The 20,420-nt window shown below is 39.2% G+C and overlaps 1 protein-coding gene across 2 annotated transcripts in view; it reads left to right on the plus strand.

Annotated features, from left to right (window-relative positions):
* The window catches only part of C2H8orf34 (chromosome 2 C8orf34 homolog), a 285,116-nt gene that overhangs the window by 110,290 nt on the left and 154,406 nt on the right, over positions 1-20,420 (plus strand). For both annotated transcript variants that reach the window (XM_030553243.1, XM_030553244.1), the window contains exon 7: positions 9,688-9,854. In XM_030553243.1, coding sequence (XP_030409103.1) covers positions 9,688-9,854 — 167 coding nt within the window. The remainder of the gene's footprint in view (positions 1-9,687; positions 9,855-20,420) is intronic.

Here is a 20,420-nt window from a genome sequence, read left to right on the forward strand (position 1 = left end):
CTTATCACCACAAAATTTCCCCTCTCCCAATTTTATTTCTCATGTTCAGTTCTTCAGTTAGCATCTTGGTATTAAGTTCTTTCTCAAGGAGAAAATTATTCAGTATAGTGAATAGCTTTTAATAATTCAATGTACTCAGTTATCTCTTAGCTGGAGGAGGAAAAATCAGATTGTTAATGTGCCTCAATCACAGAAAATGTATTCAGTTTTCACAAGCAGAACATTTTACATGATTAAAATGACAAAAGTGGACTGTTTATAACAAAAGGAAAAGTATTCAAATTTGTTTCCAAATGTTATTCACACTTATTTTTTTTTTCAATGTTGCAGTCTGTGGTGCCTCTAGTGTTATCAGGTCCTCCACTGACATTGCTAAAGGGAAAAGGCTGTGTCTTCTATGTGCCCAGACTAGGACATAGACTCTCACAAGCATATTTCCGTTCCTCCTCTACGTAGGTAGCAGTACTCTCCCTTTGAAAACATCTGCAACATCTATGGTCTTGAGAGCAGCTTTATGTAGGAATTTGCTCCTCTACTTGGTCTGTCAGAAGCTGGATTTATTATTTTTTTCAGGCATTCTGCAAAGCTCTCCCCTACCTACTTTTTATCAGACACTGGTGGAAAGAGTTGGTGGAGGGTGGTTACATTTATGGGCAGTCCTTTGATATTGTTTTGTACATGTTTAATGTATGGAATAGGCACCATTTGTGTAGGATGGTATAACAAGGGACTTGGATGGTCAGTCAGCCTAGTGGTTGAAGTACTTGGCTTCCTGCTCCTTGCTTCTATAGTTAAGGTGCCTCAGTCTTTAAAGCAAGGGTGGGGGGCCCTCCATCTCCACCAGGTCCCAGCCCAGGGCCCTGTGTATGTCCTACATCCACTGCCTTGAGCTACTTCCTATTGTTGACCCTTCTGTTTGTGGCATGACCCCTCTAGTCCAATTTCCTGTTGTGGCTTGTCTCTTAGTAGTGACCCCTCGTGGACCCTGGGTGGTATCCTGCTGCCGTCCCAGGTTCCTCTGGGCAGGACAGCCATAAGCTTGGTGGGATTGGAGTCTCCACAAAGTCTCCACCCCTCAGTCACTAAGGTGCTTCTATGCCTCTTTCTCCATCTCCTTTGGCCAGGAAAACAGTGCTTGGGCTCTCACAGCTGCCTTGGCTGGCAGGCTAGTGATCATTCCCTCCTGCCTCTTCGCCAGTCAGCCCCGAACTGAGCCAGGCTCCATCTTTTTCCCTTCCATCCAGGCCTGGCATTGGCTGCAGGTATAACAGGGTGGAGCTATCTGGGCCCTAAGGGTCTCCTTAACCCTTTCCGTGCTGGTGGGTGGGTCCTCTGCTTCACCATAGATGGACATCAATAGGTATTCTTAAAAATGCAATAAATAGAAATACATGGTGATGGTCAGCTCACTTAGCCTGGATTCAGACTAGAGGAAGAAAAAAGAGCTGAGCTCTAATTGGCTGCTCAGCACTGGCTCTGTGGTGGTGGTGTTGGGCAGTGGCAGTAACGAGCCATGCAACTCATTATTGGGGCTGGCTTACTGGCCACGTGCCTGCTTGTTCAGCAGCATAATCAGAGTATAGAGATGATCTGTTCATGATTGGTGATAGGAAAAGTGGATGCTACGTCCCCTTCCTCAGGGGGAGGAGGCAGAAGATGGCTTCCTCTTCCTAACCATCACCTAAAAGAGAGAAAGAAGAAGAGCAGAGAGAAGACAAGAGATCAACCGCAAAGAACATTTTTATTTCTGAAGAAGGATATGGGAATTTTTATTTTATGAGACTTCACTGCTAAGGATGTTAAGGAGAATTGTGATTGGTGCCTTTGAGAGTATTATTCAAAGACATTTAATGGGGTGAGGAAAGCAATAGAGTCACCATTGTCATATTGAGGGAAGTACATTAGAGAAAAGTATATGGTGCCTGATATGAGGAGAGAATCCTACAGTTTGGAGGAGTCTAATTTCAGATAGAAGGCAGTGATGAAGAGTTGTTGAAGTTTTAGCACATAAGTGTCCAGGGATTATATTAAACTACATTTTTTCAAAATTTTTCACATTCTCCAAAATAAAATCAAACAACTTGTTCTTTTATTCAAAGCTGTTTTTTGTTACCTGGCCCTTAAGAATGCTCATGCCCCGTAAGAGTAAATGATCCCCAAATATACCATGTATATACTCATTCATAAGCCTGAATTTTTTTAGTAAAAAAGGGAAGCACCAGAATAAGGGGTCGGCTTATGAATGGGTATAGAGAGGGAGAGGTGGTACACAGCTCCTCCTAGGGTGACCAGATAGAGACATGAAATATTGTGAATTGTCCTGATATTTTGTACTCCAGCGCAGAAGCAGAGGGAGTTCGTGCCCACAACTCAGCTCTGGCCCCATCCTGACTCCACCCCCACCCTGCCCCATTGGATCCCTCCCCAAATCCCTGCCCTGGCCCCGCCACATTCCTCCTCCTCGCCCTCCCTCCCAGGCTTACACGAATCTGCTGTATGGCAGCGCAAGCACTGGGAGGGAGTGGGGAGAAGCAGGACATGGTAGCTTGCTCAGGGGAGGCAGAGGTGAGCTGCCAGCTCTCGAGTTGTTGGTTTTTTTTGCTCAGCTGGAGACTACCCCAGCCCCCACCCCAATATATCATGTCTGTCATCTGGTCACCCTAGGAGGGGCTGTGTACCACCTCTCCCTCTCTATGCCCGTTCATAAGCCATACATATAATACATCAATAAGTACTGGGAGCAGCATGCTCTGAATTTATAGGGCTAATTAGAATTCATGAAATAGTAAACTATTAATCAGTGTTTTGTTGACTGCAACATTTAAATTACAGTAAACCATTCTGTTATTTAATTAAAACTGCTTTTACAGATCCAGACTAACACGGCTACCCCTCTGATACTTAATTAAAACTGTTTGTAGCCTAGAGTCATTTGGTCACATTTTACCTGTAACTAAAAAAGGAAGCATTTCATAATTCATAATCTCTGTTTCTGTATAAATCTGGTAAAGGATGATTTATAAACACTATGAAGTAATTTTAAGACAAATGTAAAGACAAATATTTGTGACAGTTTATTGGCCATTCGTTACCAGTACCTACATATGCTAAGCTTTTAAACTAATGCTGCACAATAAGAAGAGGAAAGTAAAAACTGCATATTTTCCCCTCACACAGTTCTCCCCATCATAATAGTGAAATATTCTTAGTATCCAGAGGTTTAACACTTGCAGATTTAGGCCCATGTTGTCAAAGATGCAGGCTCTTTTTCTCAGCTCCTCCAGTCACTGGCAGGATGTCTGTCATTGGTGCCATGTACCACTGAGTGCCTCCCCAGCTGAGCTGTTCTGACAGGTAAATCCCCATGTAATAATCTGAACTATCTCACAGAGCTGGAGGGGACCTTGAAAGGTCATTGAGTCCAGTCCCTTGCCTTCACAGCAGGACCAAGTACTGTCCCTGACAATTTTTTTTTTTTGCCCTAGATCCCTAAATGGGCCTTCAGTGATTGAACTCAAAACCCTGAGTTTAGCAGGCCAATGCTCAGACCACTAAACTATCCTTTCCCCTCACTCTGTGATTGTGGTCACAGAGTGTAAAGGGCAAGTTGTTCTTGCTTAGAACAGTTCAGGAAGCTTTGGGAATGGCATTCTTTAGGGGAATGAGCAAGCGTCTAGAATGACTGGTTCTTAGGTTTTACCCTTCTGTTGCTACCACACTCCCTTTTTTGGTACTATCCCTTTCAGCATAAAATAGACTGTAGAAAATGCCAGTGGATATGTGGCTTGTGGGATGCTATGGGTGCTATCCTCTGTGCTGCCTCTAATCTCACTTTTAAATATGTTTTCCTAATTTTGCTTCTCTCAATATTGTACAGTGGAAGAAAAACATATTATCCTTTGTTAAGAATATGGAGCCTGGTTTTCAGAGGTGATAATCACCTATAACTCCTACTGAAGGCAGCGGGAGCTGGCAAGGACTCAGCACATTTGAGAATCAGGTCTACTTATTTGAAAGGAGGTGGGAGTGATTTTTAGAAATTGACAGCATACAGAGAGTGAATTACTAAAAAGATTGGGAAGAGTACATTAATCAGATTCAAGTAGGTTAGTAGTCACTGGTTTGTAAATTTTAGCCGTTGATGGAGGCTCTGTGTTGCTGGTGTACAACAGGAAAAGTTAGTAACATGAGATAAGGGACAATATGAAAGTACTGGTGACAGTTTTGTTGGTAGCTGGCTCAGCTTCAAGAATTCACTTTGTGGAAATGGGATTAAGTGTAATCCTGGCCACTTCCATAATTTTCAGGAGGTCAAAATATTTTCCTGGGATAGTTCTGAGAAGATGGAGATCTGGGGATTTCCACACGGGGATGGTGGGGGGGAATATGTGCACACAGGAGGATTTTAGGGGATTTTAATGAGAATCTCAGTTCCCAAGAGTTAAAAACTGGAGACTCAACTAAGTAGTTAGAACCCATGGATGCCTCATCTATACACCAATCACCGCCTCTCTCAGAACCTGCCCTATCTTACCATTGCTTATGTGCCTCAGGAGAGGTGGAGTGGTCTACATCTATCTACTCTACACCTAATTCAGGGAGAAGCAGCAAGCCTATTTGCCCCTGCCGGGATAAAAGGTGGTATGAGACATCTCCTACTTTCTCTCCACAAGGTGGGGGGGAGGGTCTCAGATTTCTCTTCTATGGTGTGTCTCCTAGGGTCTGAGTGGTTTGGGGTTTCCCCCATGCCCAAGAGTCCTCTCTTAGGTACAGCTGTCAACTATCTTGCATCTCCAGGTGCCTGCCTGACTCCTAGGTTATGGATACAAGTCCTTGATCAGTAATAAGGATCATAAACTGCACAGAAATATTAACACCAGTCACTGGAAGAGGAAAGACTAAAAACATAATCTCCTGGCTTTCAGTTCAGTGGACCCTTCTGTGGGTTAAAGGGTAATTGTGACTTTCATGCAAGATGCATGATTTTTGGTGGGGTCTGTTTACGCAAACTTCTGCCTGTTCCCTGCATGTTCCCAACTCGTTGAGAAATCAGCTCCATACTCCCTTTTTCCCCCACAAATGAATGTGGTCTCTTTCATACTGTTGTGATAATTGGACCTACAAATCTACCCTAATTGTGAACTCATCTGTGAAAAGTGAGTGAAAGTTCATAAAATATCACAATAACTTGTAACTGCAAATGTTGAGGGGGAAAACTTCAAAGGGGAGACACTGAATTATTCCAAACTAAAAGGCCTACAGATATAATTCAAGGACTGTGTTATGGTTGTGCTTGGTAACCAAGAAAAGTGTGAAACCAAAAATCTATCAACCAAAATTGGTGTGTCAGAAATTAGGCTTCATTTGTGGACAAAGTAATGAGGGTATGGGCTGTTCTGCTCACCAACACCCTTTGTGGGACCTTAAAGAAAGACTTTGGGGAGAGAAATTGGCTACTGGAGGGAGCTTCACCATCATGGCTGCCATCCCTATTGTCTCCTGGGATCCCAGAACCTTCCTTATCCTGATACTGAAAGATGTCCTTAATAGATTAGGCTAGAAAGAGGGAGCCAGATGACATGGCCAGCTCTGTCTGAATCACAACCACCACCTGAAAAGTGAGAACTTCTCTCCTCTCCCCCCGCCAAATGTGTCCTTTTCCTTCCTTACCTTATTTTGTATCTTTCCTATCCTCTCTCCTTTTTCCTTTGTCTAATAAGAGTTTGACTGAGGTAGCCAAGACTGCATATTTTGAAACACTGAAAGAGGGAGCTAAAGCAATGCCCTAAACAGCCTGATGTTGGAACAAGTTTGCCAGGTCTCAGAGTGGCTGATAAGACCACATTCTGTGCCTATGCTTTTCCAGCAGTGAGGCTGCAAGTGAAAGTCACTACCAGACATAGAAGCTGCATTTTCTCTGTTGTCTCTTCTCTCTCTATTTGTTTGTGTTTGTCTTGTTTTGAGTTCTAGGAAATGAGATTGGACTTTAACAACAGTAACAATGAGAGGTCTAGCCCATCTCAATTAATTTCTTTTCCTCAAACAGGACAGTTGTTAGTCTCTTAGATGGATTAATATATAAGTTTTTTTTTCTCCTACGAAAAGCTGTCTCCAACTAAAGGGAAAGAACAGGCAATGCTGTTAAAATAAAAGCCTTATTTGATACTTTACATTTCAAACGCTTTAACTTGTTTTCCCTTCTTATCCTATGTCTTTAATAAAAGTTTTACAAGATTTTTAATTGTGTCTTTTCCATAGTACTAAGCAGGCTATGGTCTCTTTCTATCAAACCCTGAATCTTGTTTATGCTCTTTAATGTTGGACAGAGACTGGGTTATGTTAACACCTTTGGGCCATATATTCTATCTAAATTAATACAACACTAACCCTCCCCCACTCCCCCCCAATCCCCATAGCTATAGGCTATTCCTAATTTTGCGTTAGAAGTAATGGGATAGTCTAGTCATTAAAAAAGTTGCTAGGTGTTCATGTGACAAAGCTTTGTATGGGCATTATGAGAGGATATTCTAGATCTGTAGTGGATTATCTGCATATAAATCAGTACTACCTAAATCCTTACCTCATGTTTTCTATGTGCCCAAATAAAATATTTTCTTTTATACAGTATTTTTATATGAATCTTTACTTTCAGTCACATGTAAAAAAATCACATAGAAATACCACCCAATTTTGCATATCTTTTTATGAACTGGGCCCATAATTCTTTTTTGGTTGAAAATGTGCTTTATTGTTTCTCATACTCAAGTGAGTAAAAATATTATGGTGAAGAGCATGAGCCATAAAAAATATTTTTGTGCCTTAAGACACATAAATCACACTGGCAAGATACTTTATATTCCATTCTCTTCTAAGCAAATCCAGCTGAGCTAAAAATTAAAATTTAAAAACATGTATTTCTTTTAAGCTTGTTAAAAGAAAACATTTTTATTTATAAAACTAGTAATATAGGTTTTTTTGCCTTTATATCAGGAAAGAGGATTTATATCACAAATCTCTGAAAACAGAGAGACATAAAAATTATGTGGTTATGATGATTTAATCATACACTGCGGGGTTCTAAGCTTTCACTAGTGTTGCCAATTGGGAAACTGCCATAACAGCAATAAGACATCTGTAACTGGCTTTATGATTTTTTCCCCAGTTTTATATGTAAATAATTTATAGCCTGTTCCAGTGCCCTTTGAAGTCAATGGGAGTCTTTCCAGGCCATTGGGTGAGACACTTAGGCAGGAACTAAAGGGTAGGCAATTGTACAATTTTTTTTTTTAAAACTCTGTGTAGGATTGTTCTGGAGAATACTAGCCATCAGGGAATCCGTGACAAATTAGCACGGGTATAAATAATTAGGTTGTGGAGGTATGGTAATAGCATATGATAAGACTGACAAACGTTTGACAATATATGTGGAGCAGTGAGTAAGAACAAACATGAGCTCACAGGAAACTGCAAGTGGGGAAAATATGTTGGGTAAATAACCAAGGTCCACAAAGTGTGCCAAAATATAAAAAGGCTTGATATTTAAAGGATGCTTTTTGTGAGTATGTGGTCAATTAATTGTGGTTACAAATCCCACCACTCAGATGTCACAAATATGTACTTTCTTGGTATGGTTTGGTACGTAAGTGCCTACATAGTAGGATGTCATGCAATTATCCACAAACAAGGAGACCAGTGCAGAAAAATCTCCAAAAATTTAAAATTCATATACCTGAGCCTGCGAAGGTCCATCGGTTTAGTTTCTATAAAAAACTGTTTGCCTCATGCATGATTTCCCTGACTTGAGATATAGTTACTGTATCACCTATATCATGCAATATTAAATATATTTTGTCAAAAGGAGAAGATTTGCTTTAGTGTTCCGTTAATTACACCGACTTATGTTGTGGTTAATTATTTATATTACAATAGTGCTTAGAGGTTCCAACCAAGTTTGGGAGGCCTTGTTATGCTAGGTACCGTACCTACTCCTAGTAAAAGGTAGTCCTCCTCCTCTTTGAGCTAATAGTTTCAATAGACAAGTCAGAAAATGGTGGGAAGGGAAGCCGATGTACATCTACAGTGCAATAAAAAATCCATGATATGGAGTATCAGAGCTTGAATCAGCTGTTTTGGGCTGTGAGGCTAAAAATTGCAATGTAGACATTTGGGCTCAGGCTGAAGCCAGGGCTCTGAAACTCTCCCCACTCATGGGGTTTCAGAGCTCAGGCTTCAGCCCAAGCCCAAATGTCTACATTGCTATCTTTAGCTCCACAGCCCAAGCCCTGCAAGTCAGAGTCAGCTGACCTGGACCAGCTGCAGCTCTGCTGTGAGTCTTTTATTGATGTGTAGACATACCCTTAGAGGTGAAGCACCTAATTCCAATTGATTTTCAGTGGGGCCAAGGCTCCTGTGATAGGGAAGCTTTTGAAACAGGACTGAGGGTTCCAAATCTTTGAAAATTTTACCCCAAATGACTCATCCATGGTTATATAGCTAGGAATAGTCTCCTGATACATACAAAATAGGAAATGACTGCTTAGGAAGGAGTACTGCAGAAAGGGATCTAGGGATCATAGTGGATCACAAGCTAAATATGAGTCAACCATGTAATACTGTTGCCAAAAAAGCAGACATAATTCTGGGATGTATTAGCAAGAGTGTTGTAAGCAAGACATGAGAAGTAATTCTTCTGCTCTACTCCATGCTGATTAGGCTTCCACTGGAGTACTGTGTTTGTATCCAGTTCTGGGCACCACATTTAGGAAAGTTATGGACAAATTGGAGAAAGTCCAGAGAAGAGCAGCAAAAATTATTAAAGGTCTGGAAAACATGACCTACAGGGAAAGATTGAAAAAAATGGGTTTGTTTAGTCTGGAGAAGAGAAGCCTGAAAGGAGACATAACAGTTTTCATGTACATGAAAGGTTGTTATGAGGAGGAAGGAGAAAAATTATTCTCCCTAATCTTTGAGGATAGAACAAGAAGCAATGGGCTTAAATTGTAGAAAGGGCTGTATGGGTTAGATTAGGAAATATTTCATAACTGTCAGGGTGGTTGAGCACTGGAATAAGTTACCCAGAGAAGTTGTGAAATCTTTTTTTAAGGTCAGGTTAGACAAACACCTGTCAGTGATGGTATAATACTTAGTCCTGCCATGAGTGCAGGGGACTGGACTAGAAGACCCTTTCCAGTCCTACGAGTCTATGATTCCCACACCAGTGGCCTAGCCACAGGACCATGCTGCCCCTCCCCAACTGACATTAACCTAAAGTTTTAATATTAAGATCATGATGCAGAGTCCTCAGCCTGTGTTGTTCAAGAGCTGGGCCTTGCCCCATGATCTTAATATTGATAGACTAGTCAGACCAATGTTGGAGTGAATTTCAGTCTTTCACTTGCAGTGCCTTATCAATATCTCCTTGATGTTTAAATTTGTGGTTCATTAGCTTGAACTCTACAGCTGATTGCAACAGCTACTGCTGCATGTGAGGGGAGAGGCAATCTCTCTGGTATTTAAAGAATAAGGCAAAAATTTTATATGGATGTTTATAATTGCAGAAAAAACTGAAAATAATTAGTCTATTAATTAAATGGTTTCATTTGCTCATTTGAATTAAATGGCTGCTGTAAAGGTACTTTTTTGTAGAGAGAGTAACAGTAAAAGGAGGTTATGATTTCCCCCATCCAGTTTAAAGATGGAGCCGAAGACGAAAGGATTAAAACAGCAACAACAGCAACATAAGAAGCTACTGGCTGCAATGCTTTCCCAGGACTCTTTTGATTCTGTTCAAAGCACAGCTCCCTCAGTGACAGAAGAAGATATTGACAATGAGGATGATGCAATGGAACTGCTAGGTAATTGAAAAAGTTAATTCACGCAAGTATTTTGTCCATACTGTTTCGAATATTATATAAAGTATAACAAGATAGAGCCAAATTCTGCTTTCTGGAATACAAATGTCAATCTGCAGATCCATAGAAGTTAACAGAGTTATTGCAGACTTGCATCAATAACTTAAAAATACTGTTTATATAGGAGAGAAATAATCACTCTGCGTCTAACTAAGGGAGCACTCTAGCTGCAACAGTGCATTGTAAAATACCACAGGTCTCAGGTGTGTAAGATAAGGTAATTTCTTTCATTTTCTCTTCCTAAAAAACATTTGAAAGCTTTCATCGATAGAGGTACAAGATACAGTGGACAAGTCTGCTTTACATACTTTCTCTAGTTAATTTTTACCCAGTCAGATCCCAATCCTATCTTCAGTGGGAATTTTGTCTGAGTAATGACATAGGCTAACTAGCTGCAAATAGAGAGAAAAATGTAAATTTCACTTACTGCACTGGTTTTAATTATACTTTTCAAGTAGACTGGATTGTGTTTTAAAGGATATTTTAGGAATCTGTGTCCTTAGCAGGGGCACTGGAACTGCAGGGTGGGGCAGGGGGCCATAGCCCCACAACTTTTTATGTGCCTTAAGGGTGAGTGAAGGGGAGAGGGGGCAGAGATGAGAGAGCAGGGGGAGGGTCCAATGTTCAGGCAACGGGGCGGGATCCCCCACTTCTAGGAGTTTCTGGCACTCCTGGTCCTTAATACATCCCCTCTCTCTTTCTGGAGTTGTTTACTGTCAATCAAGTGAAAGAAGGGAATAATACAAGAGTGAGTTAGCCTACGTCCACACTACAGCTTTAAATCGATATTAGTAAAATCAATTTTATAAAACAGGTTTTATAAAATCGATTTTACGCGTCCACACTAGGGCACATTACTTCGGTGGTGTGCGTCCATGGTCCCAGGGTACCATCGATTTCCGGAGCGGTGCACTCTGGGTAGCTCAGTAAAAGAATAGGACCAATAACTTCGATATCCGTCCACACTAACCCTAAATCGATTTAGTAATATCGATTTTAGGGTTACTCCTTTCGTTTAGCTGGAGTACAGAAATCGATTTTAAGACCCCTTAAAATCGATTTTAAGTGCCTTGTAATGTGGACGGTTACAGCGTTAAATCGATTTAACGCTGTTTAAATCGATTTAACGCTGTTGTGTGGACCTAGCCTTATTCTCTTCCTTCCATTTTTTAAATGCTCTAGCTTGAAATAGTTAAAAGGAACCATTGTCTTCAATATTTCTATATGCTTCATTTTACATTATAGACCTTTTATGAGGGATCAGAGTACGTGAATAATGTTACCTTTTAAGGATAGCTCAATCTTATATTTTAAAAGCACTATAATGAATTATTTATTTAGGAAGAAATCTGAGCTACAGAATAAAGCACAGAAAATAAAAGGACAAGCAGCACTTTATTCTATAGACTGGCTCCATGAGTACATGATTGCTGTATAAATTATGTTGCAGTGACTTAGTTTTTACATTGTGCATATTGCATGGTAATTTAATGTATAATTCCCATGTACTGTAATTTCTAGTTCTGATATAACTGTACCATTTTAATTTACAAGGGAGACAGTATTAATGGGCTTGATTACCCCAGCTCAGGGAAAACAACACAGTAATGGGTTAGGCACATTGTGGTATTTCCACCAAATCATTCTATTGTGGATGTGGATTTGCTGCTCCGTGGAATGGGTAGGTGGTTCCAGCACTTGTGTTGTGAAGGATCTGCTGAAGGGTAAGTATGATACTTGGATAGATACAGCATATAATGAAGTAAACACTCAGAGAAACAGAAAATCCTTAAAATGAAGAACTAGATAAAGCTTTTAGCGTCAGGTTGTACATTTTTATGACTTTCCTATGGTAGGTATTTATTCCCCATTTCATATATGCTCGAACTACAGAAGCACTTTTAATTCAGGATTCTATATTTTGTTTTAGGCAAATTTATGCATAAAATGCATACATTTTAGTTACATTAGTATTTGATTGAAATGCTTTATTGTTAATTATATATACACTGAAACTTCATGCATCTTGGAAGCACAAAATAAAACATAAATCATCCGCCAAGTGGTGGGAGAAGACTTTTCTTTGGCATTCATACAGTGTTAGATATACTTCTTAAAAATTTTTTTCTTTTCTATAATAGCCCTGTTACCTCAACAAACCTAATTCACCATTGATAGGGCCTGATTATCTTGTTAGTTGGCTTGGGAGATGCATAAATCAATCACCTTGCAAGATCAAAGTGATAGAGGGAGAGTTTTGAAACAATGGTTCCATGTTCCTTATACCAGCTTTCTGTTTTAATTCTCATTTTGTGTTGACAGTACAAGTTTTAGATTAAATATAAATGTAGGGATTACATTGCTGCAGAATTGCTCAAACTTTGGGACAGTGAAAAAATGTCATGCTGTAAAAAGCATCTTATTTTCTTTTGAAGCTAACAGCACAGAGTTTAAATTTCTATCAGCAAACATAAGTATTTTTCATTGCTGTATTTTCCAAATCAGTGACTGTACAATAACAGGAGTGAATTTTTATATTATATAGTGTATTAATCCATTAACTGCTTTAATGCTTTTTACACACCTAGATAGCACCTTTCCAAGCATGCTTTTCTGCTATCGCTCAGTTCCAAAACATAGTTTCATATAACTGACGTATTCCCTTTACAATTCATTCTTTGTTGCTTATTTAAGCTCTTCACAAAAATTACAAAACCTTATGTCCCACAGTTTGCATCTTGGAAGAACAACTTCTACTACTAGTAATAAATTACTTAAAACAATATCCTGTTTATAATGTAGCTTTTCAGCTGGACAGTTGGTGACCAGAACAAAGGATCCATATTTACTCATTCAAAACTCTCATTGAAGTCTGAGAATTTTGACAGAATGAGCTCTGCAGGATTTGGCTTAGACTTTCTAAATATGGATTGGCTGAGATAAAGAATCTTATTGTTCAAATGTATTGGTCTTCATTTACACATGATTAGTAAAAGTACGGGATTGTTTGTTACCCCAAGAACATACTGAAGGATCCCAGAGTAGCCCTTCTATTGCTTACTTCCAGGTTCCCAAGATGTTGGCCTATTAATCTGTTCCTGCAAGGTGAAAGAAGGGGGCTTGCCCTTGTAGAATTGCTCAGGTTTACCAAGGGTCTCCTTATGCCCTTCAGGAAGCTTTCCAGAACAGACTAGATCTGGTCAAATCTGGGAGGATACGGATACAATCTTCAGTGCAAAGGATTGACACCGAGGCAGTACTTTTCCAAAACAAAGTGTTTTCTTTATTTAGTATAACCAATCTTTCTTAATACAATTAATCTAAAGCTAAAGTAAAACATAAACATAAGTCCCTTAGTACAGATAAACAAGCTAAAGCACCCAATACTGTAATGTTATACAGTTGGAATTGCTTAAGTGATTATGTTCTGCACATGGTGATCAGTCACATGCAGGATACTGACAGTAATCTTAATAAACTATAATCTTTATATATACACACCACAGACACTCATCTTTATTATCCCAAGCATATATATTCATTAACCCTATTTCTATTCTATATCCTATACTATAGCTAGCATGCTTACTCTCTGTAGGCTTCTCTTCCTCTGTTCTGTCAGGGTCCTTCTGCTCTGTCCCAGCAGCACCCCTCTGCTGTTACCCTAAGGTTGCTTCTTCTGATTCCTTTGCTTTTTTAGGTTTCTTCTGATCTTTTTTTGGTTCTACTTCTCCTGCTCCTGACTTGATTGACTTCTTTCTGCTTGCTGTGTCTTTTGTTCAATTTTTGTTCTGTTCTGATTGATTATTGTTGAGATGAATCTCAATTCTCAGGCACTTAGAACTTCCTCCATATAATACTGAGTTTAAAACAAAACAGAACGCACAACAAACTATAAACTAACAATGAGAAACATCTGAAAACTCTGGGATTTGCATAAACATCCAGAAGTTGAAAACAAATGTCCCAAGAGTCACCATGATTTCTCCTATACAATTCCCTCTTCCCACTAGACTACCAGTGGTTGTCATCTTGAGGTTTGGGAGGTACAGCTACAGTGCTGCAGAGGTCTGCTGCCCTTCGTGTGGCATCTTCAGGGTTATCTTTCTCATTTTCTTTACATTTAGGGCTCCCCTATTGCTCCTCGTTCTATCTCCTTTCTTTACCAATCCCTTTCTTCCAACTGATTATTTGACCAGGCCTTTTATTCCTTTTCCTTTCCTCTCCCCTAGCTCTGTCCCCAGTGGATTCTGTGCCTTTTGGTCTTCAAAAGATTTTGAGCCCCCGTCAAATGGATTTTGTCCTCAACTCTCTTACCATTTGCTCCATTTGTTCTCTGCATTTTAGCCAATTTTTATTGTGTACAGAAACCTTCAGCATAGGACAGAGGAGTGGCTGGAGCTGTTAAAGGGTACAGCTGGCCTATCAGCAGTGGAAATCACTAACTGGATTTCATGTTGTTCTGTATGGCATTATAGCCCTTAGATGACTCAGCCCTTAGCATCACAGTCCTCATTTTGTTGGATTGAGATGAATTCGAAAAATTTGGAAATTCCCAGGAGTTTTAGCAGCCATGCAAATTAAAATGATATATTTTCTCATGTTTTCTACATGGATAGTCTGTATTAAACCTTATATACAGACATCCAAAACAAGAGCACTTCTGTTTCTATACAGATCTTTGTTAGGCTTCAAATGACAAATTGCGTGTGAAAAAGTCATCCACTTTTGACCAGTTCTGTTTGTCTAGAATCCCTCTCATCCCCCATTTTCATAGAATCATAGATATTAGGGTTGGAAGGGACCTCAGGAGATCATCTAGTCCAACCCGGTGCTCAAAGCAGGACCAATCCCCAAATGGCCCCCCCAAGGATTGAACTCACAACTCTGGGTTTAGTAGATTCATCAATTCTTAGCCATTTCAGTTCACTTTTATTACAGTGGGCAGTATATCACCCTAGATGCTCAAACCATTATTAATTATCAGAAAAGCCTCTCATTAGTGAAAATAAAATGCATACATTCTCAGGCTATTTGTATTGTTGTAGGTTATTTTTGTCCTTGTTGTACTAGGACCCCATTGTGCTAGGTGCTGTGCCAATGCATAAATATATTGTGTTACCAAGGGTGATAAAAAGAATTAACAAAATACACCATTGGCTGAAAAATAACTAAGTCCCAATGCTGCATTGATAGTCAAGTGGATGGACCCTTGTTCTCACACGGAAACCCATAGGGTCCACCTGTGCAGATCCAATTGCAATATCTGACCTTAACATTGGACCATAATTATTCTTGTTATTAAGGGAGGTAAAAAAAAACCTAGTACCTGATTTTGAGAAGCTGTAAAGAGACAAGCAAGGTTGTGAAATTTGAAAGGAATTTTTATTTAAAGTTCATAATTTTGGATATTTTAAGTTTTTATCTGTTCTATAGCCTAGAGTAAGGAGCTTGATGCAATTAACAACTGCCATTAAATCTTTAGGCTTTTTTGCTGTTTAGTGAAATAAATTAAGTGTTATGACTTGGATCAAGCAATTAATAAAGCAAATAGTGATCTTTTTATGCTAATGTGGTCCGTATGTAAATGGCTAAGATGGGTAAATCAGTGGGATCATTAATCTTTTGTTTCATGTGTAAAGGTGTAAGGTGAGAGAATATTTCAAAATATAATTTGACCTTTGTATAGTATTTCACTGTAATCTGAACTATTTAGTTGACTGTAGTATTATTAACACCTGGCACCAATACATTAGGTTGCAAGACTGGTATTTAAAGGTATGCCATCTGCTTGAAATCTAGTCCATTTTTTAAAATAGGGTTAAGTAATTTCAGGTACTAAATCTGCCACTGAGTACCCTGTGAATATTTGAGATTTAACAACTGCCTTTTCCCATTTTTTTTTCTTTTTCCACTAATATGTAAAAAAACATTAAGGCCATGATTCTGAAAAGACCCACACACCTGGCTACTTTTATTTATTGTGAATAGCCCCAATGATTTAAATACAGCAAAGAATCCTGTGGCACCTTATAGACTAACAGACGTTTTGGAGCATGAGCTTTTGTGGGTGAATACCCACTTCCTCAGATGCATGTAGTGGAAATGCTCCAAAACGTCTGTTAGTCTATAAGGTGCCACAGGATTCTTTGCTGCTTTTACAGATCCAGACTAACACGGCTACCCCTCTGATAATTGATTTAAATGGGACTACTCTGGGCTAAAAGTTAAAAGTGCATACAGATTTGCTGGATTGAGGTCTAAAACAGGGGACACTAACGAGTAGCTTTATCCAAAAAGTTCATTGAATTCAGTAGGAATCTTTCTCTTGACTTGAGTGGGCCTTGTCTCAGGCACTAGCTGCTTATACAGGGGAGACAGTGAAAGTGACTATATACAAAGTATAATGAAAAAAAATTGAGAAAAAGTATATTTTCTCTATCTGTCAGTTATAGTAATCTTAAATGATGCTTGTAATAACAGTAGGTAAATTCAGATGTACGATTGAGTTGCCTGTGTCCCTCTACTGAGTTAAGAAACTCTGTCTTTTGGGTAAGAAACTGTAAGCTTTAGAATAAATGTATTTATTTAGATTGTAATTTACTGCAACATTGCAGTTTGCTCACTGAATCATTTCTGGGTTGATACATTAAAATGCATTGATACTGAAGTTGAATGTTCTGCAAGGTATTGGGGTGAGGGGAGTTAAAAAGGGAAAAGAAGAAAATCAACAAGCTTTCTTGGTAGCTAAAGTTCTTAGTTTTCTTGAGCTGAAATAAATTATGCATGGGTTGATACAAAAATGGAGAACAATGAAGATGATTAATTTTCCAAATACCAAAGCTTTTTTTTTTAAAAAACATCTTTTGACAACGAAGAGTATAATAACTGCAAGATCAGGTTGCTTCTGTACTCCTTAAATAGAAATCCTGCATCCTGGCAGGGGATTAGACTAGATGACCCATGCGGTCCCTTCTAATCCTATGATTCTAACTCAAATCCTGAATTGCATGTGTTTTCACTTTGCTTGATAGTATTCAGTTTATTTCAGGGATTTTATAAGCCACCAATTGATGTGATGTTTAAATCTCATGAGTTAATATCAATGACTTCCAACTGGCTGTGATAGTACCAGGGATCAATAGTGGGCAGGGAGTTCTGCAGAAAAGATAATACAGCCAGAGGCTCCCCCCCCCCTTTTTTTTGAGAGGGGGGCATCACCGTAATGGGGGAGGATGTGGTTCTTGCAGCCAGTTCAATACTGCTCCGAGTCTCAATCCATGTCCTCACACCCCATGACTGCTCTCCATGAAGTTGGGGAAAAAGTGCAGAATTTTCGTGGGGACAATCTGGTCTTATACATTCAAGGGTTACTTGCTATGTCAAACTGATTCTTTCTTTCATTAAATTCCAGTCCTTGAATACCTGCCTTTTCATCGCTATCTCCTTGCAGGGTTCGTGCTTTTTCATCATCTCCTCTCAGCCTAAACAGATCTTGCTAAATATGTTTGTAGTTTTTCAAAGAACCATTGTGACATTTACCCATTTTGGTACTCCTGTCTTTAAGATCTACAGGTGAAGACTATGCATGGAAAAATGCAGACTTTGCCGGTAAATTTCATTAAAATCTGTGCAAAGATTGTCATTTTGAAGATTTTTTTTCCTGTGAGCATATGGAATCATCTTCATTACAACTCTTGTTGTGTGACAAAGACCTGAAAAGTTTCAGAAATCATCAGACAGGAGAGTTACAGTTGTTTTCAGTTCTCAAAGTCAATTTGTTCTTTTTTTTCCAGGTTAGTGGTAAAATTCAGCTTCTTAGTCTATATATTCAGGTTTGCAGGTTCTCTTTAAACTGGAATCTTTATTTCCATATACTGTGGAGGTTTGTGCTGTTTTGGAACAGACTTCTCTAAAATTGTTCACGACTTTTGGAAGAGATACTACTGAAGGTATTGTTCAAATTAATAAGAACTTGATTTATTTTTCTATATGTCTAATATTTCTTATGTCTCAACTTTTTTTAAGTAATGTTAAGGTGCACACAACTGGAAGATAATTTTAACTGAATTACAAAAGCTGAAATAAGTGCAGTCAAGTTTTAGGACATACAATTACATGAAAGACCAGTGAACTTGCAATCTCTAGATGACATGACATCTCTGCATGAAATCTCTAAATGTTTTGGTTTAATTAGCTGTGGTAGCTAGTACTATTTTAAGTTTCTTTTGGAGTAAATAATTTTAATTGCAATTAATAATTTGTGCTATCATCATCTAAGATTACTGTAACACTTTCTCTAATGCTGTTGTCTTTGACAACTAGTTCAATAACTCCTTGCTTATGTTCCTGAAAAATGCAACTTTAAGCAAAAAAATGTTAAGCAAATCTAGTTTCCCCATAAGAATTAATGGTGGGGGTTAGGTTCCAGGGAATTTTTTTTTACCAGACAAAAACCTCTCTCTCATATATACACACACGTGCGCACACATACAGTATAAGTTTTAAACAATTAAATACTGTACATAGCAATGATGATTGTGATGCTTGGTTGAGGTGGTGAAGTTGGAAGGTGGGATATTTCCTGGGGAATGCCTTACTGCTAAATGATGAACTAGCATTCGGCTAAGCCCTCAAGGGTTAACACATTGTTAATGTAGCCTCACACTCTACCAGGCAGCACGAATGGAGGGAGGGGAGACAGCATGGCAGACAGAGACACACACTGTATATGTGAGAGAGAGACGAGCATTGCCCCTTTAAGTACGCTGACCCCACTCTAAGTACATTGCCTTTAAAAAGATCAGGAAGTTGAGATGGCAGCTGTGGTCAGCAAGCTCTCTCTGTCCTGATTTCTGTCGTGTCTCTACCCTGCTCTATATGGAGAAAGAGTAAGCGGGGGCAGTAGCAGGGGGGAGGGGCACACCCTGACATTAGCCCTCCTCTTCCCTTCTCCGCTGCACAGCAAGCAGGAGGCTCGCGGGAGCAGCTCCAAGGCAAAGGGCAGGAGCAGCACATGGCAGTGGGCGAGTGTGATGATATGAGTGTGATATAATATCTCATTGAAAGATGACAGGGCCAGAAAAAGTTAATTAACTCACCTCATAGACTAACCTAACCCATGGGTGAACCTTAAGGACTTGTTAGAAAAATATGTAAATAAATAGAGCTTTGAAATGCAAGTCTGCATTGTTAAAGATCTCAAGAGTAGATGTTTGCTCAGGTTTTGTGATGTAAGCAAACAAGTCTTGTCTATTGCTATAACTTTAATTCAAAAATCAAAAAAGGAATATTAACATTTATGATAATACTTGAGTAAAATAGTATTATTGTCTATATGTCTCTTTAAAGGGTGTGGTAACCTATATCTGAACTGTTTAATGGATAAATTACCATGTGCTAATTGCCAGGATGTTTGGGAGAAAGAATTAAGCCTATTGTTTTCTCAGGCCAAAAGGCTGCTGGAAACGTATTAGAACCCTGGGACACAATCCTACTTCATCTCAAATCTGCTTTGGGTTTCAAGAAGGGAAAACTTTAAGCCATAAGAATTAAAATCCCCAGTTATTGACTGGAGTCACCATGAATATGGACATTAAACTATAACCTCTGGACTATTTCTAAAAGGACTTTTGGCAACTACAAGCTCACATCTATTATGTATCTGAACCTCAATAATTGAATTCAAGTCTGTATGTATGTTGATCTTTTAACCAACACTTTCTCTCTTTTCTTTTTAAATACATTTTAGCTTAGTTAATAAGAATTGGCTAATAGTGTGTATTTTGGGTAGGATCTAAGTTATAATTAAACCTAGGTATGTGGCTGATCCTTTGGGATTTGAAGAACCTTTTCTTTTATATGATGAGATAAGATTCTCAGTAATGATCATCATATCTAACAGGTGTGTCTGGACGGAGGCCTGAGGCTGGATACTTTAAGGGAACTGCGTGGTATGAACTTCTAAGTAACCAGTGAGGTACTATAGAAGCTGTTTTGTGCTGGCTTGGTAAATCTAAGTATTGAAATATCCATCAGTGTCTGGGGTTGGTCTGCCTTGTTTTGTTTGCAGTTCACCCTAATTGAGTGACCTCAGCTGGCTCCCACAGGCAGCACCGTCACAGAGAGGGACAGCTCAACTGTCGGCAATTGATAGCCTGCTGGGAGCGGGGAGCTCATGGGGGGGCTACGAGTCCACCCTGGTTCCAAGCCCCCACCAGCTAACTCCAATGGGCTGCTCTTCCTGCAAGCAGTGGATAAAGCAGGCGCCTGACAAACGTTATTATAAGGGAGCATTGCGCAACTTTAAACAAGCATGTTCCCTAATTGATCAGCAACAAAACAATGTTAACCGAGACAACTTCAAGTGAGGAGTTACTGTACATTCCTGCATTGCCTTGCTTATCATTTGGTTTTTGTTAGATGAAAATACTGTACTACTTGGCGAAAGACAGGATTAGATTTCAGAATGGATGTCAACAATTGGATGATTGGTATGAAATCAAGAAA

Source organism: Gopherus evgoodei, chromosome 2, assembly GCF_007399415.2.
Source record: "Gopherus evgoodei ecotype Sinaloan lineage chromosome 2, rGopEvg1_v1.p, whole genome shotgun sequence".
NCBI classification, from domain to species: domain Eukaryota; kingdom Metazoa; phylum Chordata; order Testudines; family Testudinidae; genus Gopherus; species Gopherus evgoodei.